The sequence below is a fragment of the Astatotilapia calliptera genome, chromosome 17 (genome assembly GCF_964374335.1).
Source record: "Astatotilapia calliptera chromosome 17, fAstCal68.1, whole genome shotgun sequence".
NCBI classification, from domain to species: Eukaryota; Metazoa; Chordata; class Actinopteri; order Cichliformes; family Cichlidae; genus Astatotilapia; species Astatotilapia calliptera.
Window position 1 is genome coordinate 18916391 of NC_137438.1, and position 24002 is coordinate 18940392.

General features: G+C 40.4%; 1 protein-coding gene across 3 annotated transcripts in view; it reads right to left on the minus strand.

Annotated features, from left to right (window-relative positions):
• Positions 1 to 440: 440 nt before the first annotated feature.
• The window catches only part of ptprr (protein tyrosine phosphatase receptor type R), a 38097-nt gene continuing 14535 nt past the window's right edge, over positions 441 to 24002 (minus strand). For 2 of the 3 annotated variants that reach the window (XM_026146958.2, XM_080292030.1), the window contains exons 3-16: positions 17925 to 18038; positions 17701 to 17850; positions 16758 to 16865; positions 15034 to 15156; positions 14142 to 14263; positions 13786 to 13926; positions 9100 to 9289; positions 8695 to 8779; positions 7580 to 7659; positions 6030 to 6167; positions 5739 to 5849; positions 5498 to 5655; positions 5302 to 5415; positions 441 to 4412 (exon numbers count right to left, since the gene is read on the minus strand). In XM_026146958.2, the coding sequence (XP_026002743.2) occupies positions 4319 to 4412; positions 5302 to 5415; positions 5498 to 5655; positions 5739 to 5849; positions 6030 to 6167; positions 7580 to 7659; positions 8695 to 8779; positions 9100 to 9289; positions 13786 to 13926; positions 14142 to 14263; positions 15034 to 15156; positions 16758 to 16865; positions 17701 to 17850; positions 17925 to 18038 (1728 nt within the window). In that variant the 3' untranslated portion in view covers positions 441 to 4318. Of the gene's footprint in view, positions 4413 to 5301; positions 5416 to 5497; positions 5656 to 5738; positions 5850 to 6029; positions 6168 to 7579; positions 7660 to 8694; positions 8780 to 9099; positions 9290 to 13785; positions 13927 to 14141; positions 14264 to 15033; positions 15157 to 16757; positions 16866 to 17700; positions 17851 to 17924; positions 18039 to 21049; positions 21099 to 24002 lie in introns of those variants that run through there. The other variant, XM_080292031.1, reaches the window with a different exon arrangement.

Genomic DNA, 24002 nt, shown 5'->3' on the forward strand with positions numbered 1-24002 from the left:
GGAGAGTTTCCCTATTGTGTAATCTGTTTGCCTGCTGTTTAACTCAGCTGTCAATGCTGGATGAGAAGCATCCACCTTAATTTTTTTAATGTGCTGAAAGTGGTTCATATATTAGCACAAGTTTAAAAATAGTCTCTGTGCCAACATAGTTAACTATGCATGTGAAAATGGTAAACAGCTTTTCAGGTGCTTAAGATTTAGCTTTATATTAAGTTTAAAATTTCAAAAGTACAAGACAATGCTAGACTCCTGTATAATAATGTAAATACACACCTTAGCACTTTTAAATGATTGGAAGTTTTAGTTTTGTTTGGTCCACATGCTCATAGTTTCTATTGTTGATTTCCTGGAATGAGCCAGAATAATCATCCAGTGCCGATGACTTTTGCAAATTTCACTCTGTAGTTTCTGTATTCATTCTGAGTCAAGAAATTAAAACGTAAGCTTGCAGTAGTTTCTAATGAAGTGAAAGAAGAACATTCTCTAAATGGCTATACATTAGCATCTGAGTTAAAAAAAAAAAAAAAAGTAGTAAATTTAAAGATCTTCAGCAGAAAGTTGAATTCTTACAATAAACACTAAGAGCCCGGAAGCTGTAAATTTCATGTCAAAAAATGAAATGCACTCCAAATTGTTTTCAATACAATGTGATTACAGTATGATAATTCTTTAAACATTTAGGGTCCCTTTAAGCTCCATCAACAGTCAACAACAATACAAGTACAGAACATGAACCACATCCTACTGTACACAATACTACGTCAGAGGCAGTGTGTGTTGTTGTGCCCGCTGCTGTAGAGGGCATGGAGGCTGGGCTGAACCCACTTTCACTTCAGTCAGTTCAAACAGAGAAAATTGTATCACTACTGAAATATCCGGATTCGTCATCCAGTTCCTGAATTTGCTGAAGTGAACAGCGGGTTGATGATGGTCCCATGAGGCACGTTGGACGTGCAGACAAAGAGATTCTGGTCCGAAGTCCCATGATTGTATCATAAGTAAAGAAGTAAATAAAAATATATTGTTACATAGAAAAAGTCTTTAAAGTTCCTCTTGTTTATTTTCCCTTAATGGTCTGATCCCAATGCTCCCAGTTATAGCAGCGAGATTTGTGTTTTTGTGATGTGTACTTTGAAAAGATAACTGCCCACATTGGGTTTAATAGCACTTTAACATGTACTGTACATGGTTTTCCCATTCACACAGAGAGAATATTAGATGATAATGCCAGTGTTCTTCATTACTGACATTAGTGTTGAAACCTCTGATCTCTAACAGAAAACTGAAATAGATGTCTCAATATTGTTATTTTTGTTTCACATTTTGTTCAAAAAAAAAAAAAAGTTGTCTATTGGTTCTTTAAAAAAATAATTTACTGACAAATATAAGAGTCGATACTTTTTCTTTAGCTGTAATTTAGTTTAAGGAAATTTAGAAATTACTGCTCCAACACAGAGAGAGGCTTAAACAAAACTAAGGTTTGAGGTTGTGTCAAGCTTGGATTTTCTGTCTCCAACAGACCAAAAGCCAATTTTTAATTCATGTCAAACATTTAATGATAATGAGATATGTAGCCCAAATGGCTACAGTTGACAGAGGACTGCTAAAGACATCAAAAACATGTAAAAACGGTATAAAAATAAAGTTATTATTACTTTGATACACCAAAATAACATACTCACTAAATAACATAATTTACAACAGCACATCGATGTGATGACTGCACCATATTTCACATTTTTGGTATAAAGCAATATATCACACAACAGGGAACATGTCACTGCTAGACAAGGTTAACTAGATGGAGTGTAAACTCTGAGACCGAGCAGCACTAATTTCGTATTTGTGGCATCAGGAATGGCTTGTATTTTTTGACCCTGTTTTAGAAAGCCAAACTAAAATGGCAACACTCATTTTAGAGAAGACCACTGTTGTCCTTTGCTACAGTCTGTTCATTTGAACTATGAATCATGCGAAGTTACCAAAGACCTTAAATAAAAATATAGAGCTTGAAGTAGCTATATCAAATCCCCTTCAGTTAGGCAGGGTTCAAACTGCTGGGGGGATAGTGGGGGGGATTTCTAGGCAAAAGCTAAAATATGATTTTTTTTGTTTTGTTTCTTTACACTCCCTGTGCTCTTCAGCAATCACAACCTGATTTAATTATAGATCAAATATAGGGCTGTTCGATATAACGATATATATTGGATGACAATATAAAAACATCTATCATTTCATTTTATACTATCGTTTGTTTCGTGGTGTCACAAAATAAACCGTTTAAGGCAATATTTTTTCGTCATTTTGATGGTCACTGTAGTGGCTATATTAATTTCTTAAAGTTCTCTCTTTCTCTTATATTTAATATAACCACACTACGGACGGACAAGCGCCTGTTTAATGCGTTGTCGTTAGCAACAAAACCATTGCGTGTCCGCTTGTTTATTTTCCACATAAACCTTTCATAATAAAGCTCAAGATCCTGTTTAGACTTTTCAAAATAAACTGAATCGCGTGAAAGAGTATGCAGAGTATTTACGGATGAGAAGCAAAAAAAGAGCCGTCAGGTGTTAAAAAATAAACCTTAGACTCAAACATTAGAACAGGCTTTTCCCCGCAGCACGCCGTGTAATAAATACTTACAAAGAAAACGGCGGCCGTTACAACTTATGTCTAAAAATGTATAGTTTCATTCAGCATTAAAACACTCTACTCCAGTTACACGACGCCCAGCTGGAAACACTTCACGCAAGTCGAGCTGCCCGAGATTCGAAGAGTTTATAGAAAATGTTAAATTTTTGTGATTTATATCGTTATCGGGACGATAGATGTCTTATATCGGGATATGAGATTTTGGTCATATCGCACAGCCCTAATCAAAGTTTTGACTTTTAATTTAACAATTAAAAACACTACTTGTGAGATACCTTGCAAGCCACCATTTTCCATTTCCCTATGTATTTTCATTTGTTTATTTATTTATTTAATGTTTTATTCATTGGTCTTTTTAAGTGTTAACATAAAGGTGATAAAGAAAAAAAAATTATTTCTTTTGCATTGTAAGTTACAGCTACCATATTACCCAGACTTAGCATTGCTGCCAGAACCTCTCTGGAGCTGTACTTGATGAATATTACATAAACAACTGTTAACACCACTATACAAGCTTCGCTTAGCAGAAGAATATTAGATTTAATTGGTTTAACAAAAATACTGTATTAGGATAATGCACTACTAGTTATAGCATGAGTTAAGTGGTTAGTATATATTTATCAACATTAAAGCAATAAAACTACTGGAGCTATAATTAGCCACTAATTGCTTTGCTGTACTACAAGAACTATAGCTTAGCAGAAGATTAGCATCAATCTGCTTTGTTAGCTTTTAGCATGTTGTTAAAGGTAGCCCCATTTGGGACCTCAGCAAAAGCTGGGAAACTTACAGAAACAAGAATGTAAAAGTTGCTGTTACCCCATGGGCAACCGTTGATAAAATAATTTATTTGTTAGCTGTTTATCCATTAGCTTACAAGCTTACATAACTACCAATGTCAGTTGTTAATGTATCTGAACCTAGCATTAGCCCTATTGATGTCAATCTAGTTTGTGTGTTTGGCATCTCTGAGAAGTTTGATGTGCAATAGTTTAATAAGTCAATGAGATTGTGAAAAAATATGAAAAAAGAAAACCCACCAATAAATAACAGGTTAAAAAAAAAAAAAGGAGCATTTGAACCTTGTCTTAGCCTAAGTGTAGGAAGTGCACTGTGACTAAATCAGAGAGTAATGAATAGCATGCTGAGGTCACAAACAGGTAAGTGTTGGTTCAACAGTACTAGAATAGTTTAACCAATGGTGCAGCTAACAGTCATTTTTCAGTAGCCATTTTTATAAAAACACCACATTACAAAATAATGAAAATGCTAGAAGACATAAACACAACAGTGTTATTGAACAATGTACCATCAGTTTCAGTAAATTGAAGTTGTTAAGTCTCCATGATAAAAGAGACATTATGGGAGAGTCTGGTTAGTTAAAACTCGATCCAACAATCGGTTGGTTAAGTGAAATGGGCGGGTCCACAGAGTTTGATGAAAAAGAAAAGATGAAAAGATACATTCCATTCTTAATAATTTGCCTTTCCCTTTTCCTTGAGCAGATTCTTCCCAGAACAGTCCTGCTTGGTTGTCCATGCTGTCCATCAAATTCCAAGGCCTCCTCCAGAATTTCCCAGACTTCCCAAACCACAGTTCACACCCGCAGAGGACTGTTTTAGCACACTTCCAGGTTAAACTTGTACCTTCGTCAGGTGGATAAACCTCACTGGCCAGTTTCTGCACATAGACGGGCTTCATATAGGCTCAAGGCATGATGGACAAACTCATACTGTTCACCTGTCTGGATCATGCCTCCCCTACATAACGGAAGAGAGAGACAGAGTTAGGAATGAGAAGCAAAACTATTTGTTTAAAACATGCAATAGGGATGAATTTAGTGCTGGCAATAAACCATAACACACCATCTGACTCTAAAGTGCAGACAAAGTCAAATTTGCAATTTATGTATCTTATGTCACTTAACAAGGCTGGGCGACATGTTACAAATCTCCAAAACAACTCCTGATGAACTCAACAAATCAAAGTCATATTCGTCCAATCATTCAAACTTTGTTATGATTACTAATAATTTAATTTAAATTAATATGTATTGGATACATGTTTAAAAAAGGTCCTCAATGAGCGCTTTAGCAACCACAAAGAGGACAAAAAACAACAACAACTAAACACTGAACATAATCATCAATGGCAAGGAAAAAAGCGACCACACAGAAAGAAAACTGCCAAAACCAGTTTAAACAATCAATGCAACACAAAACAACTGCAGGACACCTTAAATTTCCACAAATGAGGGGGGGAAAAAATAAAAAAATAAATGTCCAGATACACATAATATACACAATTGTAAACAAAAACAACCAGAAAGAGATAAAAAAAAAAAATGACCACAAACTAAAACAAGACTATCACCAAAAGGTCTGAAACAACTGCAAGGATGTCAGACACACTCAATGCCTTCAAAGGGAAACCAAGAGACCACAGAGACTTAAAATGACCACAAAGACAAGCGAGGCAGCTTCAGAGTTTATGCAAAAACCATGTTTCTCAGCGACTAATGGTACTTTCTTACAAGAACCAGTTAGAGGTTTAAATGTCAGCTTTTTAACACCCTTTAGATTGTTTTAATCATGGAAGTGAGGACCTGCAGGTCATCAGTAAAAACCTGCAGGAGTACACGTGTGTTACCTGTCGGCTCGGAGCTGGCAGGTGATGCCCAGTACATCCACCACTCCTTCCAGCTGTAGCTGCCGGCAGCCCATCGTCGTGGCGATGAAGCATCCCGTTCGCCCAATCCCAGCACTGCGATCAAACGAGCAGGGTGTCATTTCATAATTATATAGTAGTAACAGAACTGTCACGCTGTCGGTCAGTCTGTCAGTACCTGCAGTGGACTATAACTGGTCCCACGTTGGTGGCGGCCCGTCTGTCCGTCTCTACGTCAGTCATGAGCTGCAGCAGCGGCAGTGCTGAGACCGGGGTTTTGTGGTCAGGCCACGATGTGTACCAGTAATGCTGCACAGAGCGGGTTTGGTTCCCACACTGCATACATGAAAACATACATGACATATTAGTCCTGATTCTCAGCTCTGATGAGAACACGTTCCCTGCTGTGCAACGTGTACCTTGAGCGTGAGGCTGCGAGTGGTGTAGTGTTCGCACTCTCTGATGCTGTTCACCAACACTTCAACCTTCCCATAGATGCCTCTTTTCTCCGGCCAGTACAGAACACACTTCTACAGAGGCAAGCACAAAGACGGCATTCATTAACTTCAGCTCACCTTTCACTCCTGCTGAGCACTTTCCAGATCACTCCATTTTTGTTGCTATACACTCAGCGCCTACAACACTTAAAATCTACCCTGGCATTAAGAAGACGCTCTTTCTTCCACAGTCTTTGCTTTTTAGACTCTTACCTCGTTCTTCTCCTTCAGTTTGGTTATCATGACAATAACTGGTGACTCCTCTTGCCAGGCCATTTGCCAGAAGTCATTCACCGTGTTCACCATAGGACCCTGAGTGGCGATGTACGCCTTATCGTCCCCCAAGTAACCCTGCAGAATGAACCAATCACACAGCAGGGTCAGCATCATTCACAGAATGATGAATGTATTCCTCCACCAGGGTCTATCAGCAGCAGTAGACAAAATATACCGGGATTTCCCAAAACTTCATGAAGACGTGCAAAGAAAGAACCTGTTACATTTTGGAATACATAAATAAAATAAAAACATAGAAAAACCCATTTGTCTGCATTTAAACCATTTTTACACAAAGAAAAACGGCAAGAAAATGTTAGAACTGTAGATTAGTCTAAAATAAAGAACCTGAAAAACATCATTAACTTGGTTATTCAGCTGATCCATTCGCTCGTATTCACTGTTAAACAGCAGGTTAAATCTTTCATGCCTGTATATGAGCTAGTTTAATTGAACAGTGATTCAGTGTTCTCTCGCTGGCATGGCCTTTAAGGCATTTGTGAATAAAAACTTGTTTTATTTCAGGGTGCTCCTCATGCTGTCGGTTTTTAACCGACATAACTGATAACTGGATCAGGATGTGGCTAGTTCCAAACTAGCTTGAGCTAAATGTGTGCAGAGAGCAAAAAACGGTGCATTAATGACTCCAGGTGACATAACAAAAACAAACAGTAAGACCGTGCCAAACTGAACTTCAAAAACATATTTCATTTCTAAGCTTCAAATTAAAAAAAAAAAAAAAAAGTGCTGTGTTTCATTTCATAATCGCTGTTATTTTCATGTAATTGAAGTGCTTACTTATTCTGGATGAATAAGATTTTTGGTGCGTGTGCGTGCGTGTGCGTAGTAGGACAAAGAAATTAAACAGCCTCGGTTGTCTCATGAGGTCCGCCGCTTTAAACTGTTTCAGTGGTGTTTCCTGACAGGAAGACAGTCTATTGTGTGGAAGTCTGAGAGCGACATTACAGACTTCTACAGGCAAATACTTTCACTGTGTAGGTCGACGAGGAGCCAGAAGAAAAAGAAAAGGCTGTTTACATTCCAGATGAGTGATAATGACAGCCTGCTTGCTGTTTTTTCTAAGGTTTAGAGAAGATTTAACAAAACAAATGTCATCATTAACTGGACTGAAAAGTTTTTCAAAACCTGAGTAAGTACGAAAATGTCTCCCAGATTAAACACAGCAGCTGAGAGCTAGAACAAAAAACAGGAAATACAAGTAAGCCAGGCAAAAATAAATAAATAATACTCAGAGTACAATTTGTTGTTATGCAACTGATCTACAGACAGAACATGAAAATACAGATGAGTCGATCAAAACAACACAAACAGCAAAGAAAACACAATAAGCTAATTGTCTGGAAAATAATGAATAGAATTTTTTTTTCAGAATAGAAAAAGGAAAATAAATGAAAACAACAAGTATGTTAAGTATTAGTTCATAAATCGATTGCTTGGACTGCAGGACAGTTTGTGCCGTTACCCACCCGTATGTAGTTAGCATTGATGTAGGTGCTCAGCAGGTCGTTGGAGCTCTTTGACTTTAGGATCACTCTGGAATGAGGGTCTAGGAAACATACCAAGGACAGGAGATGAGGACACAAGGAAAGGTACAAAGGAGAAAACTAACGAGAATAGTTTAAATTAAGCTCAAAAACATTCTGAGGAAAAGTATCACTTTTAATCAGCACCTGAATTTTGAAACTCATGTCTCAAAGTTTACCCAGTCTTGTTTTCTTTATCTGAGAAATATTGTGTAAATCAAACTTTTACTGTCAGTCAATCATCTTAAACTTTTAGTACACACTTTAATTTTCTCTAATCTTGATTATTGCAATTCACTTTTCATATGTGTCACTTCTAACACCTTATCAATGCAGCTGACCTCTCCAATCACCTAACCAGGGTCATCTAACAGTCCCTCACTATCATATTAAAACCAGAGGTGACCGTGCTTTTAAACTGTAGCTCCCAAACTGTGGAACCGCCTTCTTCAGACTATAAGGTCACCTGACTCTGTTATTTGTTTGAAATGTCTGCTGAAAACTTATTTTTAGGTAAAAGCTGAGGCTTCAATGTAGTCCTAAACAAGCCAATATATGATGACAGTGGATATCTACCTATAACATCTAGGGTTGGTAGAGTCCTATTGCAGGTTATGTTTTAACGTTTGGAGCACATTTAAGAACAACACAGAATGCGGAACAGAGGAAAGTCTGATTGACAGCAGCTCTAGGTGAGCATTCCTTTCTCTTGATTGGTCGGAAGGAAGGAACAGTGCTGTATTGATAACCCCACCCTCCTCCCAAAGCACGGCTACACAAACCAAAAAGTAAGTGTGTGTGTGTGTGTTACATAATGTCTTAATCAGGATAAGTTCCTGGCCGACAGTGTGAGAACAAACTGTGCTCAGAGGAAAATGTATTGTTCCGTCTGCTCATGGGGAAGAGGGAGGTGCGATAATAGCTGTCCTTGCGGTTGTTGGCCTTTGACACTAAGTCCCGCCTACATAATAAAACAACTTCCTGGTTCATCAGGAAATCAGAGACTGGGATTGTTTTGGAAGTATTTCTAACTCCATAGCAACACTGAGAATACTCACTGGGCAATATGGTCTTATATCTGTTCTTGGTCCCATGATTCGGAATATCCAGCTCCTTGGGATCTATGAAGTTCATTGGGATTTCCTGAGATTTTAGGAAGACAAGTTTCAATTTTATGGCACATTTCTTACCCAGATTAAAACACAATGCACTTTACATGAGTATTATTTCAACTTGACTTGGTTAGTTAATGATCTTTGTAAATGAAGAAAATGCCTTTCTCTTCTCATTGCAAGAAACTGCTGCTGATTTTCTCACATAGAGCTCTAAAATCCATTATAAAGCTGTTCCAGCTATGAACTTGAGGGCATTATGAAAGACTGCATCACTGCATGTAAATCAGCCCTTCAACATTTCAGTGTGTCCCATCAAAAACCCAACCAAAGCATGAAATTCGGGCTCACAGCGAACTCTGCGTGCAGCCTGTGGGTGTTGTTAATGATGTCGCGCAGCTGCTGTCGGGTGAGCGGCCGGCCAGCCGACAGCAGGTACTCCCTGGCCACTGCCTCCCTGGGGGTTACCACGGCGACGTTAAGGGGCTCCACAGTGCCGAGAGCAGACATGTCCAAAACCAGGGAGACATTAGAGCCACGTCTGCAGAGGAAGGATGGGAGGGAAGAGGCAAAGACAGCTTTTGTTAAAAAATGGAAGGGCTGATCACGCGAACGAGTTCCCTTCCTTCCTACATTTTTATTGCACTTCTCTGGTTTGCTGGTTGAGTTTCAGTTTGGCTTGGTCAATTTTAAGGTTTTTCCTGACTCAGAGTTTGCAATTTGATAAACAAAAATCCCCCTTAATGCTTCAGACAATAATTTAACACAAAGAAAAACCAAAACTGGTTGAAAATAATTTTTGTTTACTTTATTTTACAACAGCAGTGATTTAACCTCGGCTCTTACTAAAAACTCTGTTTGGTCTGACAAACTCTTGCTTTCATAAGGAGACAACGCTCTTCCAGCTGATAACAAACCACCGAACCCAACATCAAAGAAGTTGTCGTGTTCAAAATGGTTTGCTCCATCTGACAAATCACTCACTTTAAAAGCTCAGTCTCATTCCTCCTGTACATCTTCAAACCAAAAATTCTGTTTTAAAATAATTAACTGCTGTTCACCGTCATCATGACTCCACACAATCTGGTTTTACGTATGTAGGGGAAACCACCGCCAACCTCACAGACAGTCTGTTTGATGAATTGTTACCTTCAAATTATAACAAAAATATAGTCAATTATTTTACATTCAGGGAATCTGATCTGTCTGGTGACTGACCATTTGCCAATTACAAAGTAATGCAATGACAGATTCCTGCAGTCTTGCTAATCAACAGCTAGCCAACAAATGTTATCTTATTCGCTAACATTCAAGTCAAGTGCCAAGAGAGCTCTGAATTATACATTGGGGAAACCAAACAACTTCTGCTTAAGCAGATGGCACAACAGGATTCAGAAGTCAATTATTACAAGATGAGGATGTGCACATGGTGGACTGGAAGGAGCACTGGGTTGACTGGGCTGACAAGGACGCCCATTTTTATGAAAAGGGGACATCTCTGAACCAATGAGGGGACCTAATGGTCACAGCAGCCAAAAAAGCTGGGGTGCAGCCATCTCCCTCACAGTTTGCATGGTAATTGCTTATGAAATGGCACTTGTGGCTCATGGTTAGGCACTGGAGCTGGTTTCAGTTGTTATGCGGCTTTATGGTTTATAATGTAGGGAAACCTGCAGTCAGCTGACTGAAAAAGTTACTTTGATGAGTGATGAAATATTTCTTCCTGGATGAATATGCAGCATCCAGATGAACAGACAAACATCCACCTATTGACATGAAAGTCTGGTTTTATAAGACTCATTAAAACATGATTTTTCAATAATTCATGATAATTTTATGAATATTTTCAATTCAAACTGGAACTTTTCATACTTTGTGTACTTTGGTTTTACTTGCACATCTCTGGTTGTTGCCTCCTTGATATTAATTACATGCTGCATGCATTCTTCTGTCTAAAACATGGGGTGCTGCCATCCCGTCCAGTGCAGACATATCTGGCTAAATAACCAATGCATTTTACATTATTCAAGAATCTCGTGATAATCCCTAAATAAACAAAGGAAATTCTTTATTGACAGCAGATTAATAACCAACACAAACTTCATGTTGAAAGAGCAGAACTGCTGAGCTGAACTCGTCGGAACAAAAGGCCGAGAGGTACAGAAGACAAGGTGTGCTTTGATGGGGTTCATGTGGGTGGACTCTCTTCGTCTGACTACGTGTCAGCCAGTTTCCTCTCCAGGATGCTGCTACTTCCAGTTTGTCTGATTGGCGATTGGCTGCCATCCAGAGTGGACAACGCACACACAGACACACAAGTGAGACACAGACACCGAGAAAAACATCCTGTTCTCACTCAGAGCCCGAAATCTTCCTTCCTTTTCTTACCTTAAGGAACACTGTACGTTTAATTACCTCGCTCTGATGTAACCAGAACAAAATGGCCTCCGAGGTCTGAGTGTGATTTAGCGGAAGACTTAGGAGCAGCAGATAAAGCCCTAAGTGCTCAACGTCAAGCCGAGGCACACAAAGATGTTTTCTTTTCAGTTATGAAACTACTTAAGGGGGGAAATGAGCCTCAGCCAAGTTTGAAGGCGACAGCAACTGTATGAAAATGTAAGTCGGCGTTCTCTCAACACGTCTGACTTAGAAAAATGAGGTCAAACTAATTTACTCAACCAAATCCAAGCATCTCACAACTAAATGCGTCTTATGTAACTAATGTGCTGAAGGGTGACTTTTTAAGCCAAAAACATCATCATATTACTGAAACGATATGATGATAAAAACCTACAAAGATGTGAGATAAACTTTAGGCACACCTGCCAATGTTTGCCAAGCTTTTACTCTTTTAAGGTTTGTATTAAGATATTTATGATATCTAACAAAGGGACAAATTGTTGAAAAGAGTGAGTCAGTTTAAGTAAGTGTACACGTTATATGGCACAGGTTGGGAACACAAGAAGACCAAAACTTCACCAGGACTACGGATTCACAATCCTACCGCTTTAAATTTATTAGTAATCTGATAATTCAAAAGGTAAGGTGGCAAATTCTTTCCACTCGAGGCGATTCTGTCCACACAGAAAGTGATTTAGTTGTTGGAGAACGCTTCGAGCTGTTGGTTATCCGCTAGCAGGGATGCCACGCTCCTGCTGAGGAGGTAATCAGCAGGACTCTTTGATCCCACTCAGAGTTGATAAATTCTGTAATTCGGGATCCACCAACTTCACCTCCACAGCAATTAGTTTGTTTACAAGGCTCAGAGTTTCAGATACTTCCCATCAGACAGGCCAAAGAATCTGATTTAGTGGAGAAGAAACCAGTAAAACTCCAGAGCCTACTTCTGCCTTGCCAAATATATTGCACTCCACTCGGGAGAGAAGTCTGCATTATGAAGCTGGAGGTGTCATTAATCACAGCTTTGTCAGCCAGAAGAATCTCCACTGCAAGCTGAAAATGACTTTATTAGGTCTAAGGAAAGAAAACATCAGAGTTTGGGTTAAAGACGCCCTGTATAATCAGGAACTAGCCCTTTATCAACTCCATCAGACGCAGACAGCTCCTGGAGCGAGGTCTCAGCGCACACACAGGATGGACTGAGGGGACAAAGAGGGGTCGTTTTAAACTTTCAACTCGAGACCAAGAATAAAAATGCGTTCATAAGAATCAGTTTATGACTGTGGAAACCTGAACTAACAATACACACCTCACAGCTCCAAGCCTGAGACAAGTGTGGAAGTGTGTCCGACGGGACCCCTCTATTCATATAAACACCAGCCTAAGGACCTGCTGAGTCCTCTCTGATAGATATGAACACACACTCTGCAGACTGATTACAGAGGAAACTTACGTGACTGTCTAAATGCAAGCCTTCGGTACTGATAAACAGGCAGACAATATATTAAAAGGGAAAGCTGAACCCTTCACCCCTATAGTGAGGGGGATCTCCTGGCTCCGCTCTGCGGTGCCCTGCAAAGCCACTTGTACCCTTAGAAGGAAGGGTTGCTGCAAATCACTTTTATCCTACGACAACATTTCTATCCTGATGGGAGCGGTCTCTTCCAGAATGATAACGCTTCTCTCCAAAGGCTACAAGGGCTCACTGAGTGGTTTGAGGAGGCTGGACATGATGCGAATCAAACACTATGGCCTTTAAAGTCAACAGATCTTAATCCAGTTCAATCCCAAATTTAACATCACAGCTATAGAGCAGCTAACACCATCAAAAGCAACAGCTTACAAAAGTGTTTGCATTTTATAATCAGGAAATAGACGGTACCCAGCTTCAAAGAGGTTTTTCTTCTTTTTGCACTGTTTGTGTCGAACTTGCCAAACACATTTCTCGTGCTTCCAAGTCTTTAGTAACAGCGAGAGTAAATGTTAAGACTCCATGAAATGAGACTGAAAAAAATAAACTAATCATGGATTTAATGTTTCCACCACACTTTCCACCTTGTGTAAGCACATCTGTTCAAAGGCTCATTGTGAGCACGTACACAGCTCAACACCTGCCTGCTCCAACAATCACAGGTTAGAGGTTACGCTACTCCACACACCCACACACACACACACACACACACACACACACACACACACACGGAGCGCGTTCTTCCTCTCACAAACACTGAGTGCTCATTAGATACATTTCCATCTGAATATTAAAAATAAATAAATAACATACAGGCTTCATTGCCATTTGAAATTCAGTAGCTTTTTGATCTTACAATATTTTATAATTAAAAAATTCCCATTTTAATTCATCCAGATTCTTGATGCTTTTACATAAGACTGTAGATATGTGTGCTACCACACAGCTGAAACTGTACTGAACCTCTACTGGGCGCACGTCAGTGTGACCGGGTCCTACAGTTACTAGTCTGGTTTTATTTAAGGTGATGTCTTTTTCAGGGACAGGCTCTCTTTTTTCAGTCCAAACCACATTCAGCACAACAGAAGAGTTCAGGTCTTAAAGTGTGATGTTCATGTTTGGTACCGGTGTTTTTTTCAACATGACAATCCAGAAGAAATTCTTACCTTTCTTGAAGTCCTGCAGCTGGTTTCATCCTGAAGGGGGAGGGGCAGGGCTTCAGCTCGTTATTGGATGTAACTGGGGTCATGCTGGGTGGGGGTGTGTGGTTGTTGCTACCAATAATTGGTACAGGTGTGGGGGCGGGGCTATGAGGAAAAAATAGAGCAAATTAAGCCTAGACTGATTAAAAACTATCAAAGCAGCAAGCTGTGGAGCTTCATAAGATCATTCCCATTATGAACATCTGCAGATGTTATGCAGCTGAGAAGTCCCGACTTTTAATCAGATTATCACTTTATTAAAACTCAAACAGAAACTACCAAAGCATCATGGGAAAAAGTCTGTGGCTAAATAAAATAACCTTGGCAGGGGGACGACAGGTGGACCGAGGCGATGGCAGGCTGTGATTGGCTGTCGCTGGGGAATGGGTGTGGCTACAGCAGGCAGGAGCTCAGCTTGGACCATGCTTCCTGAAACGATGACCTGAAACACACACACTCGTTAAGTTGCATTCCTGAGCTAACCTGCCTGTTATAAGCTGGGCATACACTGCAATTTTTTCAGTCATGTTATTCAGCTCGGGTTCGTCAGTCACGATGTGTGGTCTCACACTATACAGCACAATGCTCTGATGCGACCGGAGTGCTCACACTATGCGTCCATAACATGAAGCTTATAACACAAAATCTGTCTCTTGGTCTCCCTCTGTCTCACACACACACACACACACACACACACACTTTGCTAAATTGCTAAAGAAAAACATTGATCAGGCAGCTGCAACTCAGCAGTAATGTCCATCCAACTCTTTTCACGGTTGGTGCAGTCGTGATAAATTTGTGAGGCCAGACCGAAAAGGCTCGGATGAGCTTGCCAAAGATCTACAAGTTGTGCTTTCATCGCTTGTGTCCAGATCACACGCTGCACTGCCGTGCTGCTCTGTCTTCCTGCTTCCATTTCTGTTTGCGAGTGCGCATTGTGAGAGGCTGCATTGACATCCTCACGAGTGCCGACAGGATTTCAACCAGGTTTGATTTTCTTGCGACCCTGCAATTGTTGATCGGGAGTTGGTCGTGAGGTGTTAATCACTTCTCATCACCCCATGTATACTACACGATGCACGACACACGATAAAGGCGAAACTCGGGCCGATCCCCAAAACGGTCGCACGACTGAAAAATCCACTCAAAATGGACCAAAAATCGCACAGTGTATGCCCAGCATTAGACAAGCAGTGGGAGTGTGGTGGTGACCTTGGTGCCCTTTGACCTCTGGGTGGGGTCTGGAGGTACTGTCGGGGTTAGATGGAGGTCAGGGGGTGGAGCTTTCAGCTGTCTGTCAGAAACCTGCACCTTCTCTTTCATTCGGTACAAAACCTGGAGGGAAAAAAGAAAGAAAGATCGAGGTCGTTGCTGCAGAGCGTGAAGGATGGAGCTCGTTCAGATCAGGAACCTGAAAATGTTCTGATCCCAGATGTGAACATCCAGGATTTGCATGCTGGAAAAAAACAAAAAAAAACAACAGGAACCTTCTAGAAAAAAAAATACACTTAAGGATAAATGATGATGTCATTTATTGTTTTTTTTTAACATTGCATTTTTAGTCTCTTCTATTTTGTTTTTAGGAGTAATTTTTTTTGTTTTACCTTCCTGTGGGCCATAATTATTTTATCAAGTTTTCCACTGACTTTTTTCTATGTCTTCTATCAGCTGTATTTAATAACTTCTTGCTTTGTGCTGGTTGACTGATTTTCTTATATATTCTCTGTTTACTGTGTTTAATTTATTTTATATAGTTTCTTACATCTATATATATTTTTTTATATTCTTTATTATATTAATATTATTTTTTTAAATATATATTTGGGTTGACTTGTGTATTTCCTTCCCATTATTTTTTATTTTCTATTTATTGTATTCAAATGCTGTTTTATTTCCCCCACTCTATTTCTTTTTCAAATACTGGAAAGTGACATTTGTATTCTTAGATTTTTAATATATTACAGTTTTATTCTATTTTATCATCCTTTTATGTTATTCTTATTTTAATGTATTTATTGCTTTGTTTCTTTTGAGGGTTCACTGGTGAGTTTCTGCTTGAAGAGCAACAAAATTTGTCCAGAGGAAAAACAATTTACTTCTTTCTTTTTTGTTTTTAAATATAATATTTTAACAGGTTTTCATTCCGTTTTTGTTCTGTTTGTTGGATCTGACATAAATCTGCTAAACCTGTGAATATTGGAACATTGTAGAAAAGGAAGAGGAGAAAAAAGGGAATATAAGGCCGAGGCATGCAGAGGTTTGTGTGTGCAGGTGCTCCTTCATGTGGACAAAATGTGACGTGCAACTTTTAAATATTAGTGACTATTTTGTGTTTGCTTTAAAAATTATTTGTTGTTCATATGCATATGATTATGTGATTTTATTTGTTTCTTCTTTCTATTTGGGGTTCATTAATATTTTTTTGTCATTCTAAAAAGATTTATTTATTTACATTTGTTTTTTATAACTTTTTATTTTCTTTTTGTATTTTGGGGAGTGACTTTGTAATCTTATTTAATGTTTTTATTAAGTTTTGTTTGTCTCTTTTGTTTGTAATTTTTTCAGATTTTTATTATTTCTAAGAATGAATTATTCATGAATTTGTTTTCTTTCTTTCTTCTTGGAGAATTCATTTATTTACTTTGAAGGCTTCATATGTTCTTCAGTAACTCTCTGACCTAATTACATGTAAGTCAAAGTGCTTGAAGGAGTTCTTGTTAACTGGTTGATTGGATTTACTGATGTGGCAGCTGAGGATTGTGAACCCAGATTTGAACCCAACATCGACTAATTAGATTAGCAAATCTTCTATCTTCTTTCACTGTGGGATATAGGACAGGTTTTTATGCTAACTTTATACACATTAGTGAGTGAGTGTCCAGTCTTGCATATTTACAAAAAACAAACAAACAAACAAACAAAAAACACACATTTACCATCAAGCAGGTGATGACGATGACGAATACAGTGAAGAAGAGGACGACAGCATAAAAGCCTTCTCTGCTCCACACGTGGTCCCTCTGCTCGCCCTGAAGGACGTTTTTCTACAGAGGAAACGAAATTTAAAATCCAGTTTGTGATCATCTGTTCAGGATTTGCTTTATGACCTCCTCACGGTCTGTGTTAGGCTGTGAAGGTGGGAGGCAGATCTGAAGACGTTCAGTCCATCATGATCTAATATTTCCCAACAGGCCTGCATCTGTCAGCTCGTACTTCCTGAGAATATCTGATTTCAAAAAATTTCCACAAAATTATTGAAGCTATTCGTCCAGAATATGTGAACACAGTTTTTGTTCTTCACAGTGATTTTACAGCCTTAAGCTGCATTTATACTTGACCTTTACTTTAAAGTTTATTAGATTTACAGACTCTGGTTTTGTTTTGTTTATTTTTGGTAGCACGTTTTCCAAAACAGTGGCTCCAAATTTTTTGCACAGTACTTTAAAGATCACCATAAAGAAGATATTATAGGAGCTGCCATTCAGTCAGAGATTAATAACCTCTGACTGAATGTTGTCACTGCAGTCAGAAGTCTGAGAGCATTCAATATTCAAAAACAGATTTTTGGTGGATTACTCCTTTAACGCAGCCTGATTGTGGGCATCTGCTTCTCACTGACACCTGTGGGAAGTTTCTGATTTGTTGCTGTAATATCGCCACAGAAGAAGAACTGCGTTAGTCACAGCTGCGACTGTGAGTGATAATATTAACTTAACGTATAAAGCTGCTCCGCTCCTCATCTGGCTGATCGATGGCGCTTTAATAGTTCTATTAAACTTTCAAGAGCGGCGCTCTGCCCTCTAATAATCTCAATCCATCCTCCCTGCCTGTCTCCATGGCAACTAATGGGGATGCTTAACAAGAAACACACACACACACCTCAGTGGAGACCTCGGTGATGCCAAAGTGTCCCAGGTGGCGATGAAGCACCCTGACGTTCAGTGATTGGATGACCTCCTCGGCGGGGCGGGGCTCGGAGATCCCCAGCCTATCGGAGGACACAAACAGCTCGATGCCATTCTTCTTCTCCTGTAAGAGATGTCTGTCAGTCAGGCAGTCAAGTGAACAGCGGGTGAGCAGCGGGTGATCGACTGGCATCTTACATTCAGCTGGTTGATGTGGACGTGCCCCACAGGAACGCCCAGCGCTGCCGCTACACCCTCCCGAAACCACCGAAGAAGACTGACGTTCAGCCTTCTCACATCCACAGCCAGGTACTGAGAGAGAGAGAGAGAGAGAGAGAGACCTCAGCAATCACAGACCGCCTAAACCGGACCCATTTGTGTCGTTTAATGCAATCATCTCACCCAAAAAAAAAAAACAAATAAAACCCCCCAAAAAAACAAAAAACACAACAACAACAACAACAACAACAAACATAGCTGCCCTGCGCTTAGATGCATAATTATTGTACCAACAAACCATCTGAAGAATCTAGTTTTGGTGAGTAAAATTCTAGAAACTGTAAAACTATATTTTATGGACGCATTTGCCCGATAACCCCAAAAGTCATAGCAGCCAAAAAAAACTCTACTGATGCAGCCGTGCTAGGATATTAAATCTAGCCAAAAATATCAAACAGCAAATATCAAAAAAGTCATGCAAAAAACAAAAATGCCAACACTGGAGCTTTACAGCGAGTCCACGACCAGTCCAAGGCCTGAAGCCTGTCGATTACATACTGTAACCCCAGGTTCTGAGAACACTGGTGCAGCCGTCTAATACAAAGAGACCAAAAACATGTCATGACAGTTTTGCACTGATGGGAGGACACCGTGAAGCAGATGGGAAAGTTATGCTGATCTGAACTTTGATGCAGTATGATGGACGGGACTATGAATGCGAGAACAGGACATTATTAGCTGAAGGCGGTCACCGACACGAGCTGAGCTGGAAACTAAAACTTGGAATTCAGCTGAAAAACACCTGCGGACATCACCTGATTATACAGCGCACCGTTTTCGTGATGTTTTCAGATTTGAAATTATTGCATCGTGAATGTGTGTTTAAAGGGGAGAAACAGAGTATTCAGCCAGTCGTGCTTTACTGTACTCTCTTTTTATCCTTGGTCTGGCCAAAATAACAAAAATAATAATAAAAAGCAAAAAAAAAGCAAAAAAATGAATGACAGCTCTGAACTGAAGATCAGTCCCGACTCCGACAAATAAAACTGGAAAAGAAAACCTAAATAATCACCATGCTGGATCTCCTGCCTCTCCTTAGGAGGAGAGACTTTTGTTCTGCGGCTTCATCACCAAACAGATCAAATCATCCCTCCATCGCCCATCCTGTTATTTTATCTCTCTGTGCTCTCACCCTCCTCCTCCGGTTTGGCTCTTCTGGTTTTCCCAAAAGCCGCTCAGCTTCCAGAAAAAGTGATATGACAGATGCTAATGAGTCACTGAAGTTTACTGCAATCTGTGTGCAGAGAGAGCCAACAGGAAGTGCTTCTTTGGATGAAGACTGACGAGTACACAGACAAAGAGCTGTTTGGTTTAAGTCTCTCATTTCAAAGTAAACTTTATATTTAAGGGAAGTGAAGGTTCAGATGTATTGACTTTAAATCCACTTATCAAATCCAAATCCTCCCAGATCCCTCAATGATCATCTCCAGTTGTAATCATTTGCAAACATTACAGATAGATGCAGTTGGCTCAGTTAACAGCAGTTTATAGACCTGAGCTACTTCAGTAGGGACGGTGGGGCCAGCGGGGGCTTTGTGTGCTGTGGATCAGTTTGACTATGCGGGCAAAAGAAATACTGCTGTCCTTGTCATCTCACACCTGTGCTGAGACACTACGGAGAGAGACAAGCTGAACACACTCATAAGTGCTGCCGCTGCCCTAACATCACACTGTGCGTGCTTGTGTATGTGTGTGCATGTGCTTGCTTGTATGTGCATGCGTGTGTGTGTGCTTGTGTGCACGTGTGTGTGCGTGCGTGTGTGCGTGTGTGTGTGCTTGTGTGTATGTGTGCACGTGTGTGTGCGTGCGTGTGTGCGTGTGCACGTGTGTGTGCATGTGTGCACGTGCGTGTGTGCTTGTGTATGTGTGTTCATGTGCTTGCTTGTATGTGCATGCGTGTGTGTGTGCTTGTGTGTATGTGTGCACGTGCGTGTGTGCTTGTGCGTGCGTGTGTATGTGCGCATGCTTGTGTGTGCGCGCGCGTGTGCATGCTTGTGTGTGCGCGCCCGTGTGCATGCTTGTGTGTGTGCGCCCGTGTGCATGCTTGTGTGTGTGCGCCCGTGTGGGAGGTTGTTTACTAATGGCTAAAACAACCTGTTCTGCTGCCACTTAATTCAATATGAGGAACAAAAAGCAGAGGCACACAGCTGATGTTATTATCCAACTGCGTCTGGTTGCAGCTCGTTCTGTTAAACAAACATCTCGAGAGACACAAAAACACAAACGCGTAACCCACTACTGCAGAACTGGACGCCACTAACCAACCGATGTCTGCTCTATAAAGGTGAGCAAACTGAAAAATACCAAAAAAAAAATGCTCAAATTAAAGCAGTTTGTTGAGAAACTCATTTAACTTTCACCAACTGACAAACCAAACCAGATGTTTAGTCATAGATGATAAAGAAAATGAGAAACCTACGAAGCTCGAGTCACCACAAAACAGAGAATCAACGATACAAAACAAACCTCTTTGTTTAAAAAATGTCAAAGAAACCATCATGTTTATGCCTCAGAAATCAGCTTCACCTGCTGACAAACCAAAGTACTCAGTTTTCTGACGTGAACAGCTACACAAAATGAAAAGTCTCAGATTTAAGATGTTTAAACTTCTTCAGTAATCAAAATAAAATGTTTCTCTGAACAGTTTGCTGAGACTTAGCTTCACAGGCTGAAAATCTCAAAACTCTTACTGGCTCAAATAACCAGAAAAAGAAAAAGAAGATAAAGATGAATCTTCAAAATTGTAAGTTTTGATATTAACAAATTAAAAAGTTCTCAATAAGAACCACTTCATTTTCCTCAGTGCTTTAAAATGCCTGGAATGGTCACCCAGTGAACTAAATACCTTCAGATTATTAACAAACTGTTTCAATGTGAAGAATGACTCATCAGCTGAGTGAAAGTTAAACAGAGAAACTGTCAAATACAGAAAGAAGCTCACCGAAGTTCATCCTCAGAAGCAGCTGCAGTCTTAAATGGATGTCAGTGAAAGAGGAAAAAACTAACAAACAAGCAAACCACCAACAACACCTACACAACCTTACCGAGAAAACATGCAAACATTGTTGATCCTCGCCGACTGCCACAGGAAGCTTTTCACTGAATGAACAGACACATACACAGAGGCAGGCGATGCGCCTAGCAGTCAGGGCTCAGGGACTTTTTGCTCCAATTTCTGATCTTGTCATTCCCTGATCTCTCATTGGCTTAGAGGAAGAGAGAGCTCAACCTGCTACCTGATTGGCCGTTGTCCCAGTAATGCCATTATCCCGCTGTGCTTCCTGTCGAGATCAGGTGCTATTTCTGTCCCCCCACCCCCACCCCCACCACACACACACACACACACACACGTTAATAACAGCTAATATCCTCCGGTCAGGTGGGAAGGGAATCCAATTTGGTTCAATGAGAAAAATCGGAAAGAGGGGGAGGGTAAAGTAGTGCAGATAAATAATAAAAACATAAAAATATTTAAGAGTTGGAGTAAAGTAAAATTACACACTTTGCAGAATCATATACTGTACATCTTATTAGTGGATCTGATGTGATACATAAAGAATCAATTATTATTAATTATATAAAATAATCATGATGTGAATCAATAAAGAGAATGATTGGTTGCTGCCCTATAAATAAGTAGGTTACCATTTCATTAAACAAATGGTTTATCATTAAGTGGCAACCTCAATGCACGTAGAATTACGAAATTATCGAAAAACTGCAGTTCCCCCAATGTCCACCAGAGGCTTGAGCAGTGAAATATATGGAAGCCTGTTTCCGCCACTTAAAAAAAAAAAAAAAAAAATCATATAAATACACACACACACACACACACACACACACACACACACACACACACACACTGAAATTTTGAGTTATCCTTCTTGAAATTTCGATTGATTAACTCACAATTTTGTTTTATTAACTCGAAATTTTGAGAACAATAAACTCAAAAGTTCGAGTTAGCTCTGCCAATCAGTAACCTACATGGAATGTCCACTCAAAACCGGTTCACAACAAATTGGCGCTTTCGAGAGTACGTTTGCTGCTATGTGATTCAGCTACACAAGGATTTCATCATTTGTGAAGCCACGCTGAAAATAATCAGCAACTTGTGCATTCATGACTGGCTGTAATACTGGTAGCTTAGCTGTAGCATTTGTTTTCTTACCGTATTGGTCCATTTGATTGACCTTTGTTGTTATTATTTATTTTATTTTATTTACAGATGGGACAGACATGACTGGGGGATAGGAAAGGGAGAAAGAAAGATGAAGGAAAAGAAAAACAGAGGGGAAGAGGGACAGTGAGAAAGGGCACTTAAAAAGAGAAAGCGAGAGAAAAAAAAAAAGAAACAAAATCTCCTGGATCACTTGTTGAGAGAAAAAGACGAGAAAACTAGCAAAAAAAAAAGAGAGCAACATAATAAACACAACATCATCGCATTAATCTAGCTAAGTGTAAACAGCAGTAAATACTAAATATTGAATGCTGTGGTGCAGCACGCAGGACTGACAGCGCACAATGTGCTTTGAGGTAGCAGCCAAGAAAGGTGTAGTTTATGTCTATGGACAGTGAACACCCGTGCGCAAACCTGTGTGGATCAGCGCGCTTGTATTCAAAAGGTTTCCCCATGTAAAGGTCTGCTAGAGGGTGTAGGGAGCCATAGCCCCGTCCCCCAGGGCATGAAGCAGGCATGGAGGAGATTCAGGCCCCAGACATCCAGAGGCCCCAGAGTGCGAGAGCCCAAGGAGGACCACCGGAGGGGCATCTGTGCCACCCTCCTGGGAAGAGCTGAGGAGAGCCCCAGATGAGGGGTCACCCAGCAGCCACGGAGCAGAAGCTAGAGGGGACTGCACTGGCGTGCCCGTCGGCTCTGCCGGCAGCCAGCTGTGCCAGAGTGAACCGAGCTGCAGGCCCAGAGGCCGGAGGCCCGAGGGCCCCCTACGCCCCGGAAGAGGCCTGACCGAGCAACAGGCGCCAGGCCCTGCCAAGTAGCTACCGGGAGTGAGCTGATACATACCTGAGTGGATGTAGCTGCTAGCTGTATGCTAGGCTTCAGCTCAGCTAACTGGAATCCCTGTACTAGACCTGTGGATTGCATTTGTACTGTTGGAGCCCTTTTATTTGCGATTATCTGATCAATAATATGGCTGCTGGGCAGCAAATCGTAGTAACAGACCATCGACACAGTATAGCCAACCTAGCATGAGCCAACTACTCCTCCAAATGTGGTACTTCTGGTTCCAGTAACAAGGTGTAGTCTTGGTCACAGTGTCTACGTTTATCTGAGCCTTTCCGGAGGTTCATCACAGGGAGTTTTTGCTTCTCACTGTTGCCAAGTGCTTGTTTATGGGGGGTTGATTTTGGGGGCTTTCCTCTGCATTATGGTAGGGTCTTTACTAGTGGTGCAACGGATCAAAAAATCTCACGGTTCGGATCAGATCACGGTTTTAAGTCACAGATCGGATCAATTTTCGGATCAGCAAAGAAAAGAAAAAAAATACAAAATTTTAACATTGACTTATTAACTTATTTAAGTACTTTTTGCCTATTAAAAATATTAAAATCAAGACTCATTCCACAGAATTATATAAAAACAAATTAAGGTGCAATATAGGGCAGTACAGGGCTTTGTATCTACCACTGCGCTGTGATATAACGAGCGGTCACGGTCACGTGGCTTTCCGTTGCCCTGGAGGTCGACCCATTTGTAGTTGGGCAACAGAAGATGCCTGGGACAGTTCAGCCATAACTTATAACTTATACATAACTTTTCCTGCTCATGCATGCCTGGGTACAATCTTGTCACTAAAGTGGACGCGCAACGGGATATGGGGCTAAGCACGTTCATCATAGTTTAAACCCCTTGTTTTGCACAAGGGAATACGGCCTCCCATCTGCAGCTAAACACCCCAGTAGCTTTTGTAATAGCTTTAGCCCGGTCGGATTGGGCAGCAAAGGGCTGCTTAAATGCCACAAACTCCTCTGCTCCTC